Here is a 23513-nt window from a genome sequence, read left to right as displayed (position 1 = left end):
TTTGCTTTTATAATTGGTCTAAGCTTCAAAGCTGAGTATCTTTCAGGACTGAGCCCCATGAATGGAAATTCTCATGTTCCAGTCTTTGCACACAGGCATTGAAGATCCCATGACACTTTATACAAAAGGAAGAATGTTAACCCCAGTGTCCTTGCCAAATGCTAACTTTGTTAATTACAGTCTGCTTTCTTTAATGCTCCTTGCAGTTTTAATTAGATATTGTATTATTCTCTTCCTGTACCACATTGTCACTGGTTATTCCCAATTAACCATTTGCTGTGCTAAAGGTTGTTGATAGTTTGTCCAAAGCTGTCTGTATTTCAGAAGTAGGAAAGATGGTGTATTATATTCTGCTACTTTTAATATTTGCGTTCTCATTCCTGATGAGCTGCTTGCATCTAAATTCTCAGATACATATATGTAAATATAAGTATCATGAATATAAGGTTTGGAAATTATATGACTTACCAGAACTTCTCAGAACAGCACAGGTGTGAACCAACATAGCTCATGATACCTGCAGGACAAATGATTTCCTGATGGCTGGGAATTTTCATATCCAAATATCTCTGTTTCCACATCTAAACTGAAAGCAGGAACATGCTTTTCATATGGTGGAATCAGCTGGAATTTTAAAGTGCTTTGGGATTCATCAGGTTTCACAATGCTATAGAATTGTAAGATCATCATTGCAAGCATATTGTATAATTGTGCCACTTTAAATGATTTGTACATTTAGTAACATTGCATTGAATTTTTGTGGAATTATGTGTGTGTGTGTATATATATATATATGTATATCCTTTTATGTAAGACTGGAAGGTATTTGAAGCCTCAGTACTGCAAAAACTTTCCCTGCTTAAATGGCACTATAAACAATAAATCGCATTATGATGTATGGAGTTTTGGTACACATGCAAACAGCTACATGTATTTTTACTCACAATTCCTATAATATATTGTGCTACATATTTTGATTTTATAATTTGAAAATTAGTTACTTACAAATGTCTACATTTCTAAAAGGACTTCCTTCTTTGTCAGACAAAAATAGTATGTTTCCTCATGTTGTATCAAAATCGGCCAATTTCTACTCTAAGACGGCTCTTAGTGTTCAGCAACGTTAGCAAGGAAATTCCTTGGGATTTTCTATGCTTGATATCAATGCAGATCAAATTCAGGTAGAGAGTTTCAACAAAATACTTTGATATATTTTTGACTGTATTTTTAAAAACTCCCTGGTAATCAGAAATATGATTAATTTTAAAGGAAGTCCTTCTTACATGATTTTTAAAATAAGAGTTTATTTGAAAATTTTCGCATGAGGAGCCCAGTGAGGTTTCCTGAGAAGGCACACATGGGAGCCCTGCAACATTCACCCCAAACTTTCTACAGAGTCAAGAGTAAGAAACAGAGATTATTCAGTTCATTCTAAGTGTCCAAAAGAGGTCAGATTAATCATGCTCTATTTCTTCTCCTGATCCTGAATCCTGACACTGAAAATTATTCCTTGCACACTAATTCATAGCAGATTTTTTATGCTGACTAACTGGGAAAGAAGACAGTGTGTCAAACGGAGACCACCAGTGGCCGTATCCACAAAGACACTTATCTGTCATAGTGGCCATTGACATATAACTGAGATTTGTACTAAATTTACAGAAGAAAGAGACAGTTGATAGTGCAATTGGCACTAACTTTCTGTAACATTTCTTGTCAAGGGGTCAAGATGACAGGCCTGTAGTTCCTCCATCCTCCTTCTGGCCCATCTTGTAGACAGGCATCACATTTGCTCCAGTCAACTGTGACCCTCACAGTTAGTCAGGACTTCTGGTAAATGACTAAAGGTGACTCAGTGAGCTCTTCTGCCAGCTCCCTCAGGGCCCTCAGGTGTGTCCCATCTGGCCTCATGAACCTGTGTGTGTCTGAGTGGTATAGCAGGCCACTGACCATTTCCCTTGTGAGGTCTTCATTCTGCTCTGTCTCCCTGGTCAGGTGACTGGGCACCCAAAGAACAAGTAGTATTACTATTAAAGACTGAGATAAAGAGGGCATTATATACTTAGGCCTTTTTCCTCATCCTTTGTCACTGTGTTTTCTCCCACATCCAGTACAAACATGGAGATGCTCCTTATCCCTCCTTTTGTTGCTGATTTATTTATAGAAACACTTTTCATTGTCTTTTACAGCAGCGGCTAGAAAAAGTTCTAACTATGTTTGGACCCTTCTAATTTTCTCCCTGGATAATCTCACAGCATCATTGGTGTCCTCTTAAATTGCCTGGCTCTACTTGTACCGTCCTTTTTTCCCTCAGTTCCAGCCAAAGCTCTCTGTTCAGCCAGGCCAGTCTTCCTCACTGGCTCATCTTTTCGCACAGCAGTTGCAAGATTTCTCTCAGCTGCTTGCTTGTAGGATATTTCAGTTGCCTCTTCATCCTGGTTGGGTGGTCTATAAAAAGTCCTACTACGAGAACTGCCTCGCTGGCCTTCTCCCTTATTCTTACCCATAAACACTCAACCTTATCATCACCATCATTAAGCTCTAGACAATCAAAACACTTTCTAAAATACAGAGCTACCCCACTGTCTCTTCTTCCCTGCCCATCCCTTCTGGAGTAGTGTTTATGTGAATCCTTCTAATTAGTCAGATGATAGGATTGTAGTCATCAGTAGTTAAATGACTTGGGTTTGGGCTTGATTTTCATCATCTCCATATGATGAACAGGTGATCCTCTTTTCCTTTTGGCTGATAAAAAATGTGAAATGACAAGGGGAAGAATGCTGGAAAGCATCTGCAAGAAACAAAGATGATATGGGACATTTGACAGAGAGGCTCTGCAAAGAGAATTAGACAATTTAGAGGGCTGGACAGTCACTTTGTTAAACTGAATGAAGTTTAACAAAGACAAGTCTTGGATTCTTCACCTGGATGGGGCAGTCGTGAATGTACAGACCGACTGTGAATGAGATGCTGGAAAGCAGCACCACAGAAGGGGACCTTGGAGTCCTGGTCTATGGCAAGTTAAATATGAGTCATCAGTGCCCTGGCAGCCAGGAGGGCCACCCCTCTCCTGGGGGATTGGCCCAGCATCACCAGCCAGGCAAGGGAGGGGATTGTTCCTCTCTGCTCTGCATTGGGGTGGCCTCACCGTGAATATTCTGGTCAGGTTTGGGAAGATATAAAGCTACAAGAGAGTGTCCAAAGGAGGGCCCCAGAGATGGTGAAGACTCCAGAAGGGAAGCCATATGAGAAGTGACTGAGGTCACTTAGTCAGTTCAGACTGGGGGCAGGGGGGAGGCTCATCACAGTCTACAATTCCCTTATGAGGGGAAGAAGAGGGGCACACACTGATCTCTTCTCTGTGGTGACCAGTGGCAAGACGCAAGGGAATGGCCTGAAGTTGTCAGGGGAGGTTTAGGTTGGATATCAGGAAATGATTCTTCACCCAGAGTTGGTCACTGGAACAGGCTCCCAGGGAAGTGGTCAAAGCATCAAGCCTGCCAGGGTTCAAGAAGTGTTTGGAAAATGCTCTTGGGCACATGGTGTGATTCTTGGGATTGTCCTGTGCAGGGCCAGGAGTTGTACTTTGATGATCCATGTCTGTCCCTTCCAACTCAGGGTATTCTATGATTCTGTGATGTTTCATACCTTTTGCTGCTTGATGAAAGTATTAACGTAGTCAGATATAGATCACGGACAGATGCTTGCAGCCACTGCCCCAGTGGTTCTAGTGATGGAAGGAAGTACATGAAGTCTTATCACTCTGGACAATGGCAGCAGTTACATAGAATTGCCTTCACCAGCTGTGTTATTGGATTCAACTGAAATGTCTACCTGTGGTTTTAAGTTGAATTTACTCATTCTCTTTTGAACCATCACATGGTTTTGAACTTTGAAGTGTATTGGTATTATGTTTTCCTTGCCAGCTAAATTGGCCATTCATGAACTTTTCTCTTGGATTTGGACACTGTCATTTAAATTCACACCTTTGTGAATAGGCTATAGAAATTTAACTACCTTGCAAGTATAAATGTGAGTTTCTGCTTGAAATTTAGAAGTAATCAATTAAGTATCTCATGTTTGTGTCAAACTGTGGTTTACAAGCCTGTTTTTTTCATTAATGGCATTGACAATCTGCTAAATTGAAGATTGCCACCAGTTTCATGAAAATTATTGAACTTATGTACAAAGCTGTGTGAAATATGTAAAGTATGCCAGATATGTATTTCTCATTTATTAGATTATTTATTAGATTATATAATTTTTAGTCATTACTATCTCCTAGCATTTCACAAAAACAGTAGCCTAAATCATATAACAGCCTTACCAAAGTCCACTGGAACTTGGACATGTAGGAGTGTAGGAGTCACATTGACTCTCATTTTTTATGTCATTCTGTTTTCATATAGTTTCAATGAGCCAAATTCATTTACATGAATGTAGGAAGTAATTAAATATGACTAGAGCTAATCTGAGTTCACTCTTGTAATGTAGTTATCCTATCACTGGAACAAAGAAAATGCAAAAGTAAAACTGCAGTGAATTCTGTAGTACTTGTCAGTTTACCCCTCGAATGAAACAAAGGTACTTAACGTGAGAATGCTCTTAGCATTCAAATCCTGCATATTAAACATGGCTTGTTCTGAGTAATACTCATTTGAATTCCAAACATTCTTTTAAAAAGTATTTTCCTTGAGAGATCAAATGTGTAAGCAGATTTTCAAAACTGACTTGGTGTTGTGATTTCTAATGGTATTCAAGAATTGTCAGTTTTCCTAAGTAATAAAGCTCTACTTTAAAGATGAACATGTTATTTACGTGTGTTCGAAAAGAATTCTGATTGTTTCATTTCACTGTATGCAATAGAACTGGGAGAATTTAACTCAAAATAGTTTCTCAGATGATCTAGTAAAGTTATTAGTTAATTTAATAAAATCATTATTTAAAAATAAAACCAATTTAAAACTTTCAGATTTAACATAAAATATAGGAAGCACTGCCATGGAACAATTTCACACTGAGCAAGTAATTGGGAAAGTTGTCTCCATTCAAAGTAACTTGTGGTGAAGCTCACAGTCTCTACAAAAAGAGAAATTACAAGAGCCTGAAAAAAGCTGGTTCCCAGCAGACCAACAGTTGGTGTCTTGGTGACCTGCCTGGAAAATTCTGAGTTGTTTCAGGACCCATAGGTGCAGGGCAAATCTGTAAAAACACATTTTCTTGTCCATGAAAAACAATTTTCTTAAATAACTCCTAATTTCCCTTCATGCTTTTCTGTCTCAGGTCAGGGTTTTATCCACATTTTTTCACCCACTTTTTAATCCTTTTGGGGTTTTTGGTGTTTTTCTTTTGATTTCTTTTGGTTTTTTTTTTTTCTGTTATTTTGGCCATGTGGACCCAAACTCAGTTTATGAGTCCTTGTGTGCCGGCCACAAAAAAAACCCCAAAGATGTTAGTACAAATTTTATATGCATGATAAAAAAGTTTATCTCTTACTGCAAAGGATCAGTGCTGAAAGGCTGATCATAGGGTCATAGAAACTGAGCAAAGCCTGAAGTGTTCTTCAGTAAACTTTTACATATTTTACAGTTATTTCATAAATGTAAAGTTGTCCAAGTAAAGGTAATATTTGCGCAATTACCTGAAATCCACATACTTTAGCCTTACTTTTCTTTGGGTGCATTCTATGGGTTTATTTAAATAATAGTATATGGTATTTTTTAAGGTAATAAGGATACTGATATACATGGTTATATGTTATGCATGTTAAATCCATCAGGTTATCTGGTCTATCCTGACAACAATACAGTTCCTTTCCTCAAAGCATTTTCTCTGATATTCTGTCCACTCTAATTTTAACTGTTACATGTAACTAGGTCCCTGAATCTTTGTACTGCTAAACCAGGCCCCATAGGAAGTACCAATTCAGAGTTTAGAGTTGTGGTTAAAAAACGTACTGGTGAGTATGGTCAAAATCAGTGAGGTTATTTCGGCTTTCAACCTAATGAATATTTGAAGTGCAGTCATGGCAACCCTGGATTTAGAAAATATGCTGTAGAAGCAATTGGAAAATAGAAACTGGGGCCCATATCTTGCCATCACTGTAGATCTGAAACCCACACAAACGGCACCTGTGGAAAAATGGCAGACACTGACCCTTTGCTTTCAATTTTACTTAATATTGTGTAACAGTAAACTTTCCCTTTATATGTACGTGTACTCCTCCTAAAGAACACCAGACTCATATCCAAAGATGTTTGCTCCTTGCATGCATGTTGTTTTGCTTTTTTGATCTTTGAAGTCTTTAACTTTTTTAAATTTTTTTTCTTATTCTTCTTTCCTTCCCTACCCCTCAAGCTATCTAGCAGCATTTTGGATATATATAACAGTGACCAGGGAATGGCACCAGCTAATATGGGTCTCACAAATGCCTCTTGCCCAGCTAATCTACCAGTAAAAAGGGAGCTAACAGGTAAAAGAACTCTGAGATTTTTGGCATATAACTGCATAAGTGATGGTGGGTCTCTTAAAAGTTGAATAAATCTTATCCATGAAAAAGATGTCCATAATTAAATTCCTGAGAATTTTCAGTCTGTAGTTTCATTTAAGGAAAAGAACAAAGATCAAGGAGAAATATTTTCTTTCTGTACTTCTCTTTAGCAATTCAGAAACCATGTTTGCCCCCTGTTTTTATGAACATCATGTTTCTAAAAAAACCTTGTATTTTAGAAAACATTATATTATTCTAAATATTGGCTCCTGGCCAACAGTATAAATAAATTATCATCCATTAAATTTGTTCCAGGTTAGAACAAATAGTTCTTTTAAAACTTAACAATAAGCCTATTCAACGTAAAGCTATATTAGTGGATTAAGAACTTTAAAAGTTACATTCAATTAATCCAAAGAATGCTAAAAATCATGTACAGTTTATTAGTGTTGCTCAGAGGAAACAGTGAGTTTATTCAATATCTTACAAATCTGATTAACTCTTGCATTATGGGATATAAAAAATCCATATTCACCTTAGTGTATTGTAAGTTTTATCCTGATGTAAAATACAGGAAATTGGAGAAAAAAATACCCCTCCACAGCATTTCTACATTCTTAAATTTAAAAAAAAGTGCAATAAAAAAAATCTTAAGCAACCTGCCAGACTTGGTAAAAATTTAGTACTGGTAGAATATAGATTTGCCTATGATCTGCTTTAATAATAAAAATAGTAATGTAGTAAAAGTACTGGAAGTCTGGTCTTTGGGATACGAGGCCATTTTCAAAAGATGAAAGAAGTATGGGAATTGCATTTTAAGGACTATTTTAATAAATGTTACTTTCTGTCAGAAGCAGATACAAGAGCAATGGCAAAGGAGAGACAAAAAAAGGATAACCACAATCTCAGTAAGTATATGTTCATCTTCCATCTCATTAAATGGAATGTATGGAGAATGCAAAACCATTATACATTAGCTACCACATCTCTGCTCTTCTTCTAGATCAGCATGTTAGCAGGCTAATCAAATTGAACTCAGACTGCAAACACAGCCAACCACAAAGCTTTCTTTCTTGAAATCAACTTCTGTCACTGACTTTTGTCTTTCAAAATACTTTGCATATTGCAATTAATTTATTTCCATATCATCTCCTGCTATTTTTTTTTACAGTAGCACACTTTACTTGATGTTTTCTCTAAGAATTACAGTGCAAAGCAGACAAGAAAGGAGGCAGATTATGAGGAAAAACAACAGTGAAAATCCAGTCTTCACACCGTATTTATTGAAACACCCAAGCAAGAGGCTGTACTTCTTTATGGGTGATGGGGAAGGAAAAAAGAATGCATATGCTATCAGACAATTTCTAAGTGGTTGTTTAGCTCTTAAAGTTATGGAAATTGTATCTCACCAAAGGAGATCAGTGCAGGACTCTGCCACACAAGCCCTGTAACCTCTGTCACCTGATATACAGTTCTGTTTCCATTATGGACAGCAGTGCAGCTATGTACAGATGGCATGTTGGTTCTAGAAGAATAGTCTTGGAACATAAATAGTCTTGGAACATAGTGAAATTCATAGTTCAATGTCTAAGTATTAGACTTATAAAAATAAAAAAAACCATTTTGGTTTATATAGAATAGAAAAAAATCTGTTTCATTACTGGAAGAAGATTGCCTATAAAATTACACAATTTTTCCCTCTAAAGCATAATTTGAAACAAAAAGCCTGAAGATTCTTTTTGGAAAGTGTTGAGTACAGCAGGTACACTTCCAAGTTCTCCTTTGCAGTTCTTCCAACAGAAATAGTATGGGAGTTGGATTCAATGATTCTTATGAATCACTTACAACTTGAGATACTCTATGATTCTATGAATTTAAAACTAAATTGGTAATTAGTTAATAGCCACTATTTTGTATCTTTATTCTCTTATTTCTATCTTGCTTCTCTGGATATTCCAGTATTCCATAGAGGGGTTTATGGCTTTCTTTGCATGAAATTACACACCCAAAAGTATACATCCACTGGCACAATGTGCTAGCAATGACTGTGGACAATCTTCTGCTACTCAGAATTTCCAGAAGTCATCCTTATGTTCGTCTGTGATTTTTTTGTGGATTACAGACAGACCATGAAGATTCTTAGACATGTTGCTAGCACGTAATCTCTGAAATGCCAATGCAGCTGCTGTCTGTCTTGTTAGGGCAGAAATGGGGAGTTTTGCTGGATGGGAAAGGGGGTGGGTAGGAGTTATCTGGAGCTACAAGGGGAAAGAGAGGCTCATATGTACATCAGGAATGGCAGGCCTTACTATTGCCTCCATTGTTTGCTTTGGTTTATCAGAGTCCTTCCTGATCACAGAAGAAATGTCTGAGAATTTTCCCTCACCACTGGCAACTAAACTGAAGACCATAAAGATCCCACTGCAGACAGGCAGCATCTGTTTTGGCTTAGCTCCAGGTGTATACTACAGAGCTCAAAGTCTCTCTGGAGATAGCTCTACTATCTAAAGGCTTGGTCATAATAATGCATTGCCTATAAAGGCTTTATCTGTGTGATTTACTCTTTTATGAGGATCAGGTTTCTTAGTGATGGTCTGAAAAATCAGTTTTTGGAAGTTGATTGGAATCATACAAAAATTCAATTTGCAGGTCAAATTAAGGTCTAAATTTTACAGAAATGTTCTTGTACATTCTCATAACAAGAAGGAATGAAAGTACTGAAAAAAGTTCCTTTTGAAAGGTTGTATATTGGATGAAACCATGAAAAGGGATTTAGATTTAAGAAATGGAACCCCTTCATGTAGCAGAGTTTAAAACATTATTTAATTTTTTTTGACTTTAGGGTTTTTTTCTTCATCCTGGGGTTATGTCATCATCCTGTCCACGCAGTTTGAAAAATCATTTTCTGATTTGTCTTATGTTTATATTTGATGCTTGACATATTACTGATAACTCAGGATATCTCTGGAAAGGTTACAGACATACATCAGGAAAGTTCTGTTGAAACATGTTTCCAAGCTTAAAAATATCCCCCCTAACTCATTAACACAACCAATGGAAGTTTCTTTTCAGGAAAAAGAAAAATACAAAGAAAAAAGAATTCTGTAAGCATCCACATAATTTTTTCTTTGTCTTCATAGCAAATGCTTAGTTGACTGCTTTTTGATGAATGTCTTACAGAGTTTTCCACAATATAAATATTGATTAAACAACAGCTATTATGCTGTAGGACAGTACAGTTAAGCACATTCTTCAATTTTGTTTGCCATGCCATAATTTTGCCAACACAACTGAAATATATCTTTTAAATTTTTCAGTTGCTATGTGTTTTTGTACACTGCTCTCCTACAAGATCCTGCACATTCATTCCAATGGGATGTGGGGGCTCACTAAGCAGTACACTTAGGAGGATTATAACCCCGTCTTCTGAATATGTGAATCATGATGAAAAAAATCTGAGATGTTTTAATTTGTTGAGTGAAATTCCTGTTTCTATAGAAAGCAAGACAAGATAATACATCCCACCAAGGTAGAGTACTTAATCAGAGTAAATGAAAACACTCAGGTTGTTCCCAGAGCTTGAATCTGCTAGGGAAGAAGTAACTGACTGCTGCATAAACCTAGGAGCCTACACAGACTGGAAGAAAACACTTTTATACACAGGAAGAAGAAGACTAAAAGTGATCCAGGTGGTGGGGCTGAGACTGAAAGCAACATGCTCATATGACTGAGAATATTTAAGTCAGCCTTGGAAGACCCACCAGGATGCCCTTGGCTGAACACTTACAACTTAGCTCTACCAACCTTTTTGTATTAACATTCAAAATTAGGACATTAGACTTAAAGTGAACATCTCCAAACTTGGAACATGTATCCATTCTGCCCATGTTCTAGGCTGGCCAGGGCTGGTCTGACAGAGAACAGTGGCCTTAGCATATTGAGCCCAAGGTAAGGTCTTCCAAGATGCGAAGGCGAAGAGAAAGAGCTCAGTGTGATGTTAGTGATGGACCAAAGCTGACTCCTGCTTATTCAGCAAGATTTGGATTGAGTTAAAGTGGAGGGAGTGGACAAAAGCATGAGTTCACACCAGTAGAACACCAGTCTCTGATAGCCAGCAGTACCCCAGTGGGACTACATTCTCACTAAAAACACTTTCTGTGTCAAAATTATATACCATTAATTCCCCAAACCAATGAGATGTCCTCTGCACCTATCCACTAAGAAAATGTAAAGTTTCTGAAGGATCACATACACCAGACTGGATACCAGTACAATGCTGGTAAAGTGAACTGAGAGCACAGAGAGGGGGTACTAATTTGAAGACATTTATTTTCTCTTTTTTCCTTCTAACTAAACCACAACGTAAACAAAGATAACCTACATAGCTTGTCTTAGGAGAAGCATAAATTTAAATCCAGAAAATAGATTTCATTGTTTAAACCATGGGGTTTTTTTTAGTTTTCTCTCTGCTTTAAAAATTATCGTAAATATGTTTGTGCTGTCTGTCACCAAAGGAAACAGACGTACTGGGGACAAAGTGTTACTGGGACATAATCTTGCTCTGTTTCCATGACAGGATATGGTTGTAATCATGTGCTCTCTGTGGTTTTAAATGCTAGTAATTATAAATAAGGGATAATAAAGCTGTTACCTGTGTTCTGTAACAGCAATTCTGCCAAAATATCAACTGCTGAATGAATTGTCTTGTATCCCTGTTGAAGTCACCAGCAAAACTCCACTAAGCTGAAATCTCTGTTCTGTGGGAGCATGGTAGAGAAAGAATATATTAACATCAGTAAAAAAGAAGTGTTAACTCACATTTAGACAATATGTGACTATTTATTCTCTGGAAATCTAATTTTAAATTGGGGAAAAACCTATAGGTAAGGTAAGATACAGAAGGTACTAATCATGGAGTTTGTCTGGAGAATAAGTCAGAGACAGAGTAGGAGCTCATGTTGGGACTGCTATTTGAGGAAGACATTTTCTGTATATTGACTAACTTGTTTTTAACTAATTAAAACGTTTTATGTTGAATTTCTCCAAAAATATTTCACCATAAAAATAGTAACCGTTTCTTTTTAACAGTTGAGAGAAGAAGAAGGTATAATATTAATTACCGAATCAAGGAGCTTGGCACACTCATCCCCAAGTCTAATGACCCGTGAGTTCAACTGTCTTTCCTATAATAATATTTACAGTATAAATACAGGAGAAAAGAGACAGTTGCATATACTGGCTATAAGATTAAGTAATGGGATACAAAATTCTTCTATGACAGGTCACTGGCTCAGATCAGGCTGTTGAAGTAGCAAACCTTTGACAGATTTTTAGTGCCTTGGAAAAACTTATGTGAAAACATAATAATATGAAAGCAATTTCAGGGTGTTTAAGAGAGACTACCACTTCAAGGGAAAACAAACAAAAAAAGTAAACCCAAACAAAAGGAAAAAGAAGAAAAAAGGAAAAGATAAGCCAAACAACAGAAAGTCCATCTCTCTGTCCCTGAGCACAATTGTGTGGTGTCTCTGGAGAAGGAAGTAGTGATGCTTTCAGCTCTTGCCATGGCCCTCTAGTGGGATAACACAAAATTTACATTGTCACTGTCTGCCCTTTGACTAAAGGAAAAAAAAAACAATTTAAGAGTCTGTAGACTGAGCATTTTTCAGAAGTCCTCAACTCAGTGCAGGGAAAGCACAAGTCCTAAAATGCAAGGATAAAAGTAATAATTGCTATAATTGCTATAATAATATCATTTTATACTAATGCATATACTTAAAGAAACACAAAATGCATATTGCTTGAACTATGTGCGCATTCCCTTAAAGCTTATATTTGTCATCAACAGGAAGGAAACTGCCTTGTAGAAAAGCCCATTGCAGGATTAGTAATAACAATTCAGAGTGATTTTTAATGCTGAACTTTAGCCTTAGATTTCTCTTGTCACTCAGGGAAAACTTAAGACAATATACCAGTATGATTGTCACTTGCATAAAGTTGATTATACAGATTTTGTCTTTATCATTTGCATCATTTGCATACAGACTTGCATGATACTTCAAATGAAAACACCTATTGATATTTCAGCTTTTTTTACCTTAGGATTAAGAAAATTTGCTTACATTAAGGATTTCTGCAACAATATAAAACTGTGTGAGACTTACATAAGTACAAGGTTGGCTTTACTTGGAGTGAAGTCACCAGAGAGAAAGTTAACATACTGCATCCATTTAGAGAATTCACAAACTCAGCTCCTTCTATAAGCATTCACAAAATATTGGGTAAATGGGCATGTTTTTATTATTAATATGGAATTAGGTGTTACAGCTGAGTTAAAATAAAAAGCACTTTAAATACCTAAATAAAGTTTTGGCCATGTGATTTGTTGCAAGCAGAAAGTGATACAAGTGTTTTAATTTTGCTGGTGCATGTTTCAGTATCCAATACTGTTTGGGCAAGTAATTGAAAGATTTCTCAGAAAAACAGTGGATGGCACTGTTGGTTTGCAGCTATAAAGCAAAAATAGAAATAGGTTACACTGCAATTAGAGATGGGCATGGGGTACAAATTCCAGTTGCACTTTTTGATTGCCTATATAGGTGTTTCACTTGTATGTTTTGGTCTGGATTCAGGCTTACGTTGTGAACTTAATCAAAACTGTAATATCTAGAGCAATCATTTAAGCTATTCTTAAAATTATTTACCTGGACCTGCAGTTTTGCTCCAGTAAGCGGATGGTGGACTTTATCCTCAGATCTTGGTGTTGCTGCCTGATGAAAAAGTTTCAGGTATAGATTTTGAAGTCATTGCCTTTACTTGTTTTAGTTTGCAAACCCATGACTGAGCTCAGCAGCGTGACCAGACCCAGAGTGGTTTATGTTTACAAAAGCACAAGGTGAACTTAAGTATCTCACATTCTGAAGACTGCTGTCTTCAAAAGGCTGATAATCAGTACTCCTTTGGAAAGCAGGCCTACTGAAAAGCTTTTAAATTGGTGCTAAGAAAAAAAAGGCACCAGAATGTGCAGGGCTTTTGAAAAAGCAGATTGCAAGATGATTTTGCTATAGCTTAGTGCAAGGATAAATTTATTCAAAGAAGTGTAAGCACCTTTTTTTTTGTATTTGTATTTTTAGGTGGAAATAGACTAATTTGAACATGTTTTGTTGGCTTAGTAGATCAAAATTATTATTACTTTTTGGTATGGTCTTGTTTTGCCAAATCATAACTCAGTATCTTTATTCTATCTTGCAGTTCTTGCTTTTTACTTCATAACAGCTTACTGTGCCCCCAATCTGCCCCCTCTCCTTTGAAAGAAAGATATTTATCATGGCTTACAATACTTCATCTGTAACATTTTATCACACATAGCATTTTTGCCTCATATTGACTTTAGAAGATTCTTCTTATAGTGGAAACTTAGCTGTAAAAGGAGAAAGCTTACTGATACTTAGACTAAGGACGGTGAAGAAAATCAGCCTCTGCATTGAAGAGCAAATACTACTATAACTAAGCCATTGTGGTTAGCATGCCTGTCCCAGATGGCTTGCTTCAAGAAGATTACATTCAGAATCAGAAATAGAAAAGGACATTTTTTGTGCCACTTGGAAACCTTTTGTGATTTATATTTCTTAGAAGTGCTGTGTGGGGTTTTTATTTCACTTTTGTTTTGTTAGTTATGTAGTGAACTTGTTTGGCTCCTGCAGAGCTTCCACAGGGACTTTCTTTTGACTGGATTAAACCCCTATTCTTTCCATGTATTTTTTTTTTTTCTAATTTAATGATGAAAAGTGTGGATTACATTACATAAATGAATGGGTGTTCTAAGTTCACTTCATCAGCATTAGAAAATGAAGATAAGTTACAAAGAACTATGACTCTTTTGTTTAATCTTCAATGCTTAGATATCCAAGTGCTAGATGATTCAGAAATGCAAATCAGTTTTACAGAATAATTCAAAAATAGAATTTTAAAAATGCCAAAAATACTCTGTCGTATTTTGCTGAAAATCTCATAACCTGCTCCTTTAATTATACCCACCTTTCCACTTGTGTTCAACCTTTCTGAATCCACCTTTTACATGGTTAACAGGATTTCTTTTTGTGATGGAGCCTGGGAATGCCTACACAAGAACAGTTTAATGTAGTTGGACTTGAATTGCCAGGAAGCTAAACAAGAAAAAGCCCCTTCCTTCAGGAATTCTAGTCATATTACAGAAATGGGATGTTGAGAGAACTGCTGAGAATTTGGGCAGAAGCAGCGGCTTGTTCTCACTCTCTCCTTTCTGCTCTCTGCATCTACCTGTGCCTGACCTCTCTAGTGTCTGTGGTCAGACCCTCTAGCAGCCAGCACAGACACATTTCTTGCAAAGGAAAACCTTGTGTACACTCGTGCTATTATAAAGTGGAAACTTGCTGCCTCTTTCAGAATAATACAATTCAAAATTGTGCAAGTCCTCAAAACAAGTACAAAGTCCTTCTAACTATTTCTTTGAGCAAATTTCTTTAATTTCTAAGAAACAGGGAAAGAGCTGGTCTGCAAACACAGTTTCAGCTTTGCAAATGCATTTGTTACTAGTAACTGACCTGTCTCTGGCAAGCTCTGTAACTATCACACTCTCTCAAACACTGCTTTTGTTAATTAGATCTAATCTTAGATGACCAGATGCTCTTATCCTTCCTACAGGAGTTCAACTTCTGTAAACTAGTAAAGATCCTTTGACTTCAATAAAGTTAAATTAATGGAAATGAGATGAAGATCAGTCTCTTTCTATGTTTCGTTTCTCCAAAATGGGAAACTTAACTTGATGAGAGTTATATGTTTTGTTCTGGGCATTTGAGTTTTGTAGAGAAATTCAGGTGTTAAAGTTAGGAGGAGACAGGATGCAGAGACTAATAAAACATGTTTTTCACTTATTTTTTTTTAATTTGTATGTGAATCTTGTTATTTTTGGTAGACCTCTGTTAATTAAACTCACTAACACATCTGTAGTTGCTAAAAAGTTCAAATTACTTTACCATATGGACACACAGGAACAAAGAAGTAATTCTTTGCAGAGGCCATTTCTGATGACCAGACCTGAAAAATGTCTTACTGCTCTCAAATGACTTGGTTTGGATGTAGAATTTCCCATGTATTTCAGTATTTACAGGATGGTGCCATACATGCATTTAATAAAAATCAAGACTAAGGAAAACAAAAGCCAAACCAAAAAAAAAAAAAAAAAAAAAAGGCCAAACAAGAATCAAATTAATAGAACTGAAAGATCAAAGTGGAGAAAAGAATTCCTGCCATATCTGAAGATCAGTAGATCTATATCTAAGTTTGTAGGATCAAAACAGTTAAAAATGCAAGTATTTTGTCTGTTTTTATAAAGAAGTTTCCAATTATATGAGTAACGACTGCCAGCGATTCCTGAATTTTTAAGGTTTCTCAAATGGGTTTGTAGGCCTTTTCATTGTAATTTTTATCTCTATTATATATAAGCACAATCTATATATCTCTAAAAAGCAAAAACTACAAGTTCCTAGTGACATGTTTATAACTTCTGAGATAGTTTTATTTACAACCAATTTAGAAACCATTGTTTTCAGAGAAACAACAGAAACCCAATAACTTATTGGAGAATTTCTGAGTTCTTCTTATGCACTTGTCGTGCTTTGAGTTAATCCATTTTCAAATGCTGAGGTTTTTTCTTCCCATCATAGACGAATCTTCTTGCCTGCCTGATATGCAGAGCTAGATGCACTTCATACTATTGCTATGCAGGAATCTCACCTTTACCAGCCCAAATTTGCCTGCATCCTCACCAGTTGCATTGCCGCTCTGCACATCTGCATAGAGCCTCTGTTGCTCCACAGCACTGTCCTGTGACTGCTGTGTGGTGCTCTGGGCTAGAATGAATGAAGAATGCCTGTGATGCATAATCAGCACAGACACCTTCAGTATTTTCTTTACATCCTGGTAAAGAGGCACACAAAGTGAAATACACATTGACTTCTAAGGTCACCAGCTGTTCCTTTGCTGTGTTGCCTTCAGACACTGGAAGGTTTAACTTCAATATTCCTCATTTAATAAGACACTAACCAGTATATGTACATATGAGAAGAGATGTAGAAGCAACATGGGGGACACACACATAAGCACAGACACACACACATACACACGTGTACACTGCTTAAAGAACAGTCTCTTGAATAATAATAGTGACCACTGCATTTTTATCCTAGTTCTTCATTACAGTTTTGCCTCTCAGATCTGTAAATATTGCCACGAGAGATATCTATCCCTATGTATCTCATGCAGAAGCTGACCAGGTCCATCTCTCTTGCAGTTTAAATCCAGCAATTAATCTTCCAGTGAAGATTTATTTAAAACAATGAAAAAAAATCATTACCATAAAATAAAAACTAAAACTATCAAGGAAACAGGAACTAAAAGTAAGCCATATCACAAGGTGATATAAAGTGTAACAATTAAGTGCAACATGAATTAATTTCATCAAAAAATATTCCAAATACAGTCATGAATGTATGACTTACTCATATGTCAATCAGAAAAATCAACCAAAAATAATTTTTTCTGATTTTGAATTCATAAAATTTCATAACTGACATGAAATTTTTTGTGAAAACACTATGAAATGTTTTCTAAATATGTGATACATTCAAATTTTCCTGCTGTTGTTACATTTCTTCAATTATTTCAATTTTTCCAGCTATGGATTTGTTTCTAATTTCATAGTGCTATATCTTTAGGTTCTGACCATCAGCTCAAACCTGTCTTAGTTTTGTGTTTAGTACTTATTAGACACTAACCTCCTTGTTGAGCAGGATTGTGTTTCTCCATATAGCACATATAGCTCATATCCAAGATGGGAGTGGAGAATCCCAGTTTGAGAAGTTTCTGTCCTTCTAACTTTATTTATTTTATTTAGCTTCTTTATTCATGAGTGCTGTAGCATAGGCAGACAGACACTTTACTGCCTTTCAAACTCCACTGCAATTTAGTCATAAACAGGGACCTCTCAGTATTTTACCTAACTTTCCAAAGAGGTCTGAAGAAAATTAAACTTCTACATGGTGATGGCAGTCAAAGATTTGCCCAGAAACAATGCATTATGCATACAGAAATCTTCCTTAACCTTTACAGTTTGAACATAGGTAAAGCACTTGAGAGGAGAAAGTCCTCTCCTAGGAGGGAGCCCATGGGATGCTGGCAGGAAACTGTTCTGTCCTCCCACCTGGTCAAGAAGTACAGGGACAGGAAGGAGAAGGCAGAGGAGCTTCCAAGAGATGATTCAGCCATGATGAGGGAGATGTATTCTTCTCTTGGCTCCCAGTCCCACCTCTGTTCTGGCTTTTTTGGCCAGCCAATGTCTAAATCAGAATACATACCCAATTATGTTTTGGCTTTGTAGACAGTAGGGTTGTAGACAACAATTATTTTCTCTCTGACCTCCTCACTTTCTAATCCCAAAAGCTCTGGATTCCTGGCCTGCAGCGTAGAGAGGAGGGAAGCTCCACAATTTGTGTGCTGCCCAGAGAGAACAGACATTTGCATTTGAGCACTCTTGGATCAAAAAAATGTTACCCTCAAATCTCTAGCAAATTTTCTGAATTCTACAGTATGGTTAAACACTGTGATGCTTTATCACAAATAATTTTATGTATTCTTCTTAGTGTCTTAAAGTTATCAGCTCCATAAGGTTTTATGCCTAGTAAAGCATCAGGAAAAGCTGGGTGGTCTAGGTCCCTAAATCCTGTACCTGCCTGGTTTTTTCACTATACATTCAGAAGAAAAATAACTGCAGAAATATCTGATGGTGCTTAGCCTCATGAGGGGAACTGGAGGGGAAGGGACCAATCTCTTCACTCGTGTGACCAGTGGCAGGACTCAAGGAAATGACATGAGACTGAGTTGGGGGAGGTTCAGGTTGGATATCAGGAAAAGGTTTTCACCCAGTGGGTAGTTGAGCCCTGGAAACAGGCTCTCTAGGGAAGTGGTCACAGCACCAAGGCTGACAGAGTTCAAGAAGTGTTTGGACAATGCTCTTAGGCACATGGTGTGATTCTTGAGGCGTCCTGTGCAGAGCCAGGAGTTGGACTTACTAATCCTGATGGGTGCTTTCCAACTCGGCATATTCTATGATTCTGTGAATCTTAGTGATGAATTTTATGGAGATATGAACAAAGTGATAATAGCCTGGAGTATAATTTATATTTCTTTTGGCTCCAAAAATGGCAGTGTGCAAATACATGTTTTTGGAATAGGTATTGAAAAAATGCTTGTCCCTCCCAACATCAGATTCTTACCCGTTTAAATAGCTTTTCTTTCTCAGGGTTGTGTTATGGGACCAGAAGCTCTGCCAACCTTCTGCTCAGCCTAAGCAATCTTGCAGTGAAGTGAATATTTTGGATAAAGCCAAATATCGGTATATTTAATGCAGTGAACCCATCCTGTATCATAAAATACTGAAATTTATTAGAAATTAAACATTTGAAACAAAATTCATTCTTGTTCCAAGACCTTACTTAAAGGAATACATGAAAAGTTGATAAATGGGTACATGAAAGTCTTTGGACAGATTCATTTGAACAAGTGTTTTGTTGCTAGTAAGGCCGCTTGTAAGCTGGAGGTCAAACCATGATTTCCTGAATGATGGGCAGATTTAATCCGATTTTTTTTGCAAAGCTTTTATTTTGACTTGGGGTCTGCATGTAGCTGTAAATTTTAACTTGGTTTTTATATTGTTTCAAGATTTTTGAACATGATTTTTGTCATTCCCTAGTCATGATGGTTATGAAAGTGTGATTTTTCTGATCTGTCATCACTGAGGAGTGGCATTCAGCACAGATCATTTTTTTCTCTGCAAGCATAAAAGCAACCTCATTAGTAAGTCAGGTAAAAGGAGTAGTATATTCAAAATGATCTTTAAAAATTTAGGCTTAAGTCCTCAGTAATGTATGTTTCCTAGTTCATTAATGCAGAAATACTGCACATAGATTTTAATCTTAGAGTTAATAATAAAAGCAATTTTCACTAAAAATATAAAAACTGTAATGGTAGAATCATGATATTGCATTTAGCTCTCCCACAAAAAGTCACTTTATTACTTTCTTTTGACACTTATTTTCATTCTGGGATTAATTTTACTATATAAGGGCTTCTTAACTATTCTATTAAAATTTCCATTCAGAAGCAATAATATCTAAGAGTGAATAATAGTCATGTAAATCATTATTTCATATTAATGTAAAGGATTTTGTAAGTTCTTATGAATTCTGCTGACATGCACAATTGTGAAAAGGTTATCTCTACATTCTGCAGTGATATGCGCTGGAACAAAGGAACTATTTTAAAAGCATCGGTGGAGTACATCAAGTGGCTACAAAAAGAACAACAGAGAGCCAGAGAATTAGAACACAGGCAGAAGAAATTAGAGCACGCTAACAGAAGACTTCTACTCCGAATTCAGGTTTGTATAAATGTTGCCACGAACTACAAAGCTTTCTCAGAACTTATCCCTCATCAAATTTTGTTAATCTATATAATTTTTTCTCAAATGACATTTATTAAAAATAAATTTACTTTTCCTGTTTATTTCTGTGTATATTGGGGAGGGGGTATTCTTTAGATTTCTAGGAAATTTCTTTGATAATTATACCTTACATAAAGTAATTTGTGGAAAAGTAATAAGTATTTGTACAAACAGTTTCATTATGCATGTGTTAGAAACAAAGAAAGACAAAACAAAAGGAAATAAGTATATTCCTGCAGCCAAAAATCAATACTGGCCACAAAGTTCCCTCAGTATTTTAATTTTCCCTTTCAAGCTGTTTAATGCATTACACTCCCTGGTATTATGTTATATCTACTTTTGACATGAAGAGGCAGAATATAGCCCTTCATGGCTTGATAAGCAATATTCTAATATAGGCACACACCTATGGAAATGGGATGGATAAATAGCTGGATAGACATAAAATCGATCACCTTATGTATGTTGATTTACTCATATATCTGTATAACATAAGCATTATCAAGTAAAGAATCTTCTGTTTCTCTGGATAACAGTTTTATAATGAACTATCAAGTTGCAACATTTTTCTGCTACCTTCATTGGATTCAGTATGCAGTGGTTTTAGAGAGGCTGTCCTATCTCTTCTGTTCCTGTAGAATAGTTGCTTAATGACAGAAGGGGATGTAAAAACACTTGAGTGGCTAATTTTCTTAGATTAAAAAATTAATATTTTAAAATTTAATCTCACAACTGGGCAGCAGGTATAATAAATTTTCATGCATGATTTGTATATTTTCTGCAATTGTTTTGAAGAGACTGTTTTCTCTTTTAAAATTGTTTAATTAATTTTTTTTGAAATGCTAGGAACTGGAGATCCAGGCACGTGCACATGGTCTTCCAATCATGTCTTCACTCACTGCTGTCGATTCAGCTGCACAGGTCATCAAGCAACAGTCTTATCCAGAGGAGAACTCTGTAGACTACTCTCAACAAATGCCTCTGGTACATGGACAAAATTCTGATGTCTGCGATGGATCTACAGGCTTTTCTGATCCACTTTCACACTTCACGGATTTGTCCTTCAGCGCAGCTCTAAAAGAAGAACAATGTCTAGAGGAAATTTTATTGGATGACACAGTGTCACCATTTGGAACAGACCCACTCTTGTCCTCCACATCCCCAGCTGCCTCAAAGGAGAGCAGCAGGAGAAGCAGCTTTAGCACAGATGATGGAGATGATTTATAAAAGCAGAAAGGGTCTCATACTTCTCTAAACCACTTGTTAAAAGACTGAGTTGAACGTAAGCATGGTGTTTATTCTTATTTTAGATACTTATAAGGAAAGACACTGTGAAAATCAATTATTACATGACAAAGTTTTCAATGAGCCCTTACTTCACAGGAAAATAAATGGACATGAACTCATACCACTCTGCCCCATATTCACCATCTGTTCACAGCTGGCATTTGCACAAATCTCTCTTCACTGGGAATATTTTTACTATCATTCCATGACTTTTTACAGTACTAAGAAAACTGTTACCACAAAAGGAATACCTATGTTGCAAAACTGTATTCAAACTCTTTTCAATCTGCTTACACTTTTCTCTGCTGCAAATATGAGTTTTAGTAATTTGCTAATTTTTTTTATTTTTTTATAACAAAAAATTCTACAAAATGTGAAGCAAGAGAGAACTATTTAAGCTTGGAACTGCAGAGATGTTACAGTTTTTAAAATCTGAAAAAGCCAGAATGGTAATGCTTTCACACAAGTAAGCATGAAGTGTAGGTTTCTCTTTAAAAGGAGAAAATCCATTAAGCTTTCCATGGAATGTCATTAGTTTTTAAAATTTCATTTGTAGAAAAAGAACACTCTTTTTAATATATATTTTAATGACACAGAAGAAAAATGAAAACTAACATAGCAACAGTGACTCAAATGAACTCAGATAGAAAAAGATACAGCATTGCAGCAGAAAGACTGTGTGGATATACAAGACAGCACAGACACTCCATGTTACAATTAGCACAATTTAGAACAAGCAGTACTTGTAACAGTACTATGTCAGGTGCTTATTCCAAGAATATTGAAACTGTGTCCTTTCTTATGTGGATGAAATTGGAATTCAGAGATACAATACCGGGCTGCTGGATGACACTTTCAGCATCCTTTGACAGCAGAGTGAGGTTTTTCCAAAGGGACTCTGTCCATACATGTGCTTTTGATCCATTTGAAAGCAGAGGGAAATGATAAGATTCTCATTGCATACACTCTAAACAATGAGGATTTAATTTGAAATTTGACTTTGGACTCACTACAGAAAAGCTGGAAAGGAAGACTAGTCAAACCGAAGGGGATGCTCAGAAACATTGATGTGAGGTACTAGCTCTCATAACTAGCTTGCTAGGAGGGGGCATTTGGAAAACTTGCTTGTATACATAGTGAAATTCTGGAGAGTGATGTATGTCCCTGAAGAACATTAAGTGCAATCATTCTAATTGCAATATTAAAACACAGCAAAATAAACTGGAACAGGTTCTTCATAGGTCTTCTTCAATCAAAGCCAAAAGATCACATTAGGGAGCCATTGTGGTTTAACCCCAGGCAGCCACCAAGTCTCACATAGCCTCTTGGTCACTGCCTGCCCAGAGAGGTTGGGGAGAGAATTGGAAGAGTAAAACCTGGAAGACTCATGGGTTCAGATAAGGACAGTTTAACAGGGAAAGCAAAAGCTGTGCACACAAGCAAAGCAAAACAAGGAATTAAGTCACTGGTTCCCATGGGCAGGCAAGTGTTCAGCCTTCTCCAGGAGAGCAGAGCCCCATCACATGGTGGTGACTTGGGAAATCAAACACCAACACTCCAAATGTTGCTTCTTCCTCCTTCTTCCCTCCACTTTATATACATAGCATATGGAATGTCTGGAATGTCCCCTGGGTCGGTTTGGGTCACCTGTCCCAGCTGTGTCTCCTCCCAGCCTCCCATGTATCCCCAACTTCCTTGCCAGTGTGGCAGCATGAAAAGCAGAAAAGGCCTTGTCTCTGTGTAAGCCCTGCTCAGCAACAACAAAACCAGCTATTATCAACACTGTGTTCAGCACAAATCCAAAACACAGCCCCATACTAGTCACTGTGAAGAAAATTAATTCTACCCCAGCTGAAACCACTACAGGAGTTCTGTAATGATTCAAAATATGTTTCAAAAGTGTGTATTAATTTTGCTATCACTGAGCCTGCCTCACTCCAGAAGTGTCACAGGTTTGGAAACAGTAAGAAGAGATTAAAGTGGATTACTGTTTGCATGCATATTTTAATTTTTTAAAAACATATTATCCAAAGCCAGAGCAATCATTTCTTACTATTGCATCTTCTGTTATTGGTACCTGGGCCCTCCTAACAGTCTTTGTGAGGTTTGTGTTCCTCTCAGGCCACAGCACGTGCCTGACCAACCCCAACAGTGTCACGATAGTTTCATAATTGGAAAATTAGCAGCTGGATAATAAAT

At 36.7% G+C, this 23513-nt stretch overlaps 1 protein-coding gene across 3 annotated transcripts in view; it reads left to right on the top strand.

Annotated features, from left to right (window-relative positions):
- Nucleotides 1-22799, top strand: part of TFEC (transcription factor EC) — an 89566-nt gene extending 66767 nt beyond the window's left edge. For 2 of the 3 annotated variants that reach the window (XM_048302611.1, XM_048302613.1), the window contains exons 4-8: nucleotides 6358-6472; nucleotides 7342-7398; nucleotides 11579-11654; nucleotides 19817-19964; nucleotides 20874-22799. In XM_048302611.1, the coding sequence (XP_048158568.1) occupies nucleotides 6358-6472; nucleotides 7342-7398; nucleotides 11579-11654; nucleotides 19817-19964; nucleotides 20874-21254 (777 nt within the window). In that variant the 3' untranslated portion in view covers nucleotides 21255-22799. The remainder of the gene's footprint in view (nucleotides 1-6357; nucleotides 6473-7341; nucleotides 7399-11578; nucleotides 11655-19816; nucleotides 19965-20873) is intronic. The other variant, XM_048302612.1, reaches the window with a different exon arrangement.
- Nucleotides 22800-23513: the final 714 nt, after the last annotated feature.

The sequence above is a fragment of the Corvus hawaiiensis genome, chromosome 4 (genome assembly GCF_020740725.1).
Source record: "Corvus hawaiiensis isolate bCorHaw1 chromosome 4, bCorHaw1.pri.cur, whole genome shotgun sequence".
NCBI lineage: Eukaryota > Metazoa > Chordata > Aves > Passeriformes > Corvidae > Corvus > Corvus hawaiiensis.
Note: the sequence above shows the minus strand (reverse complement) of the source record. Positions and strands in the feature narration are given on the sequence as shown.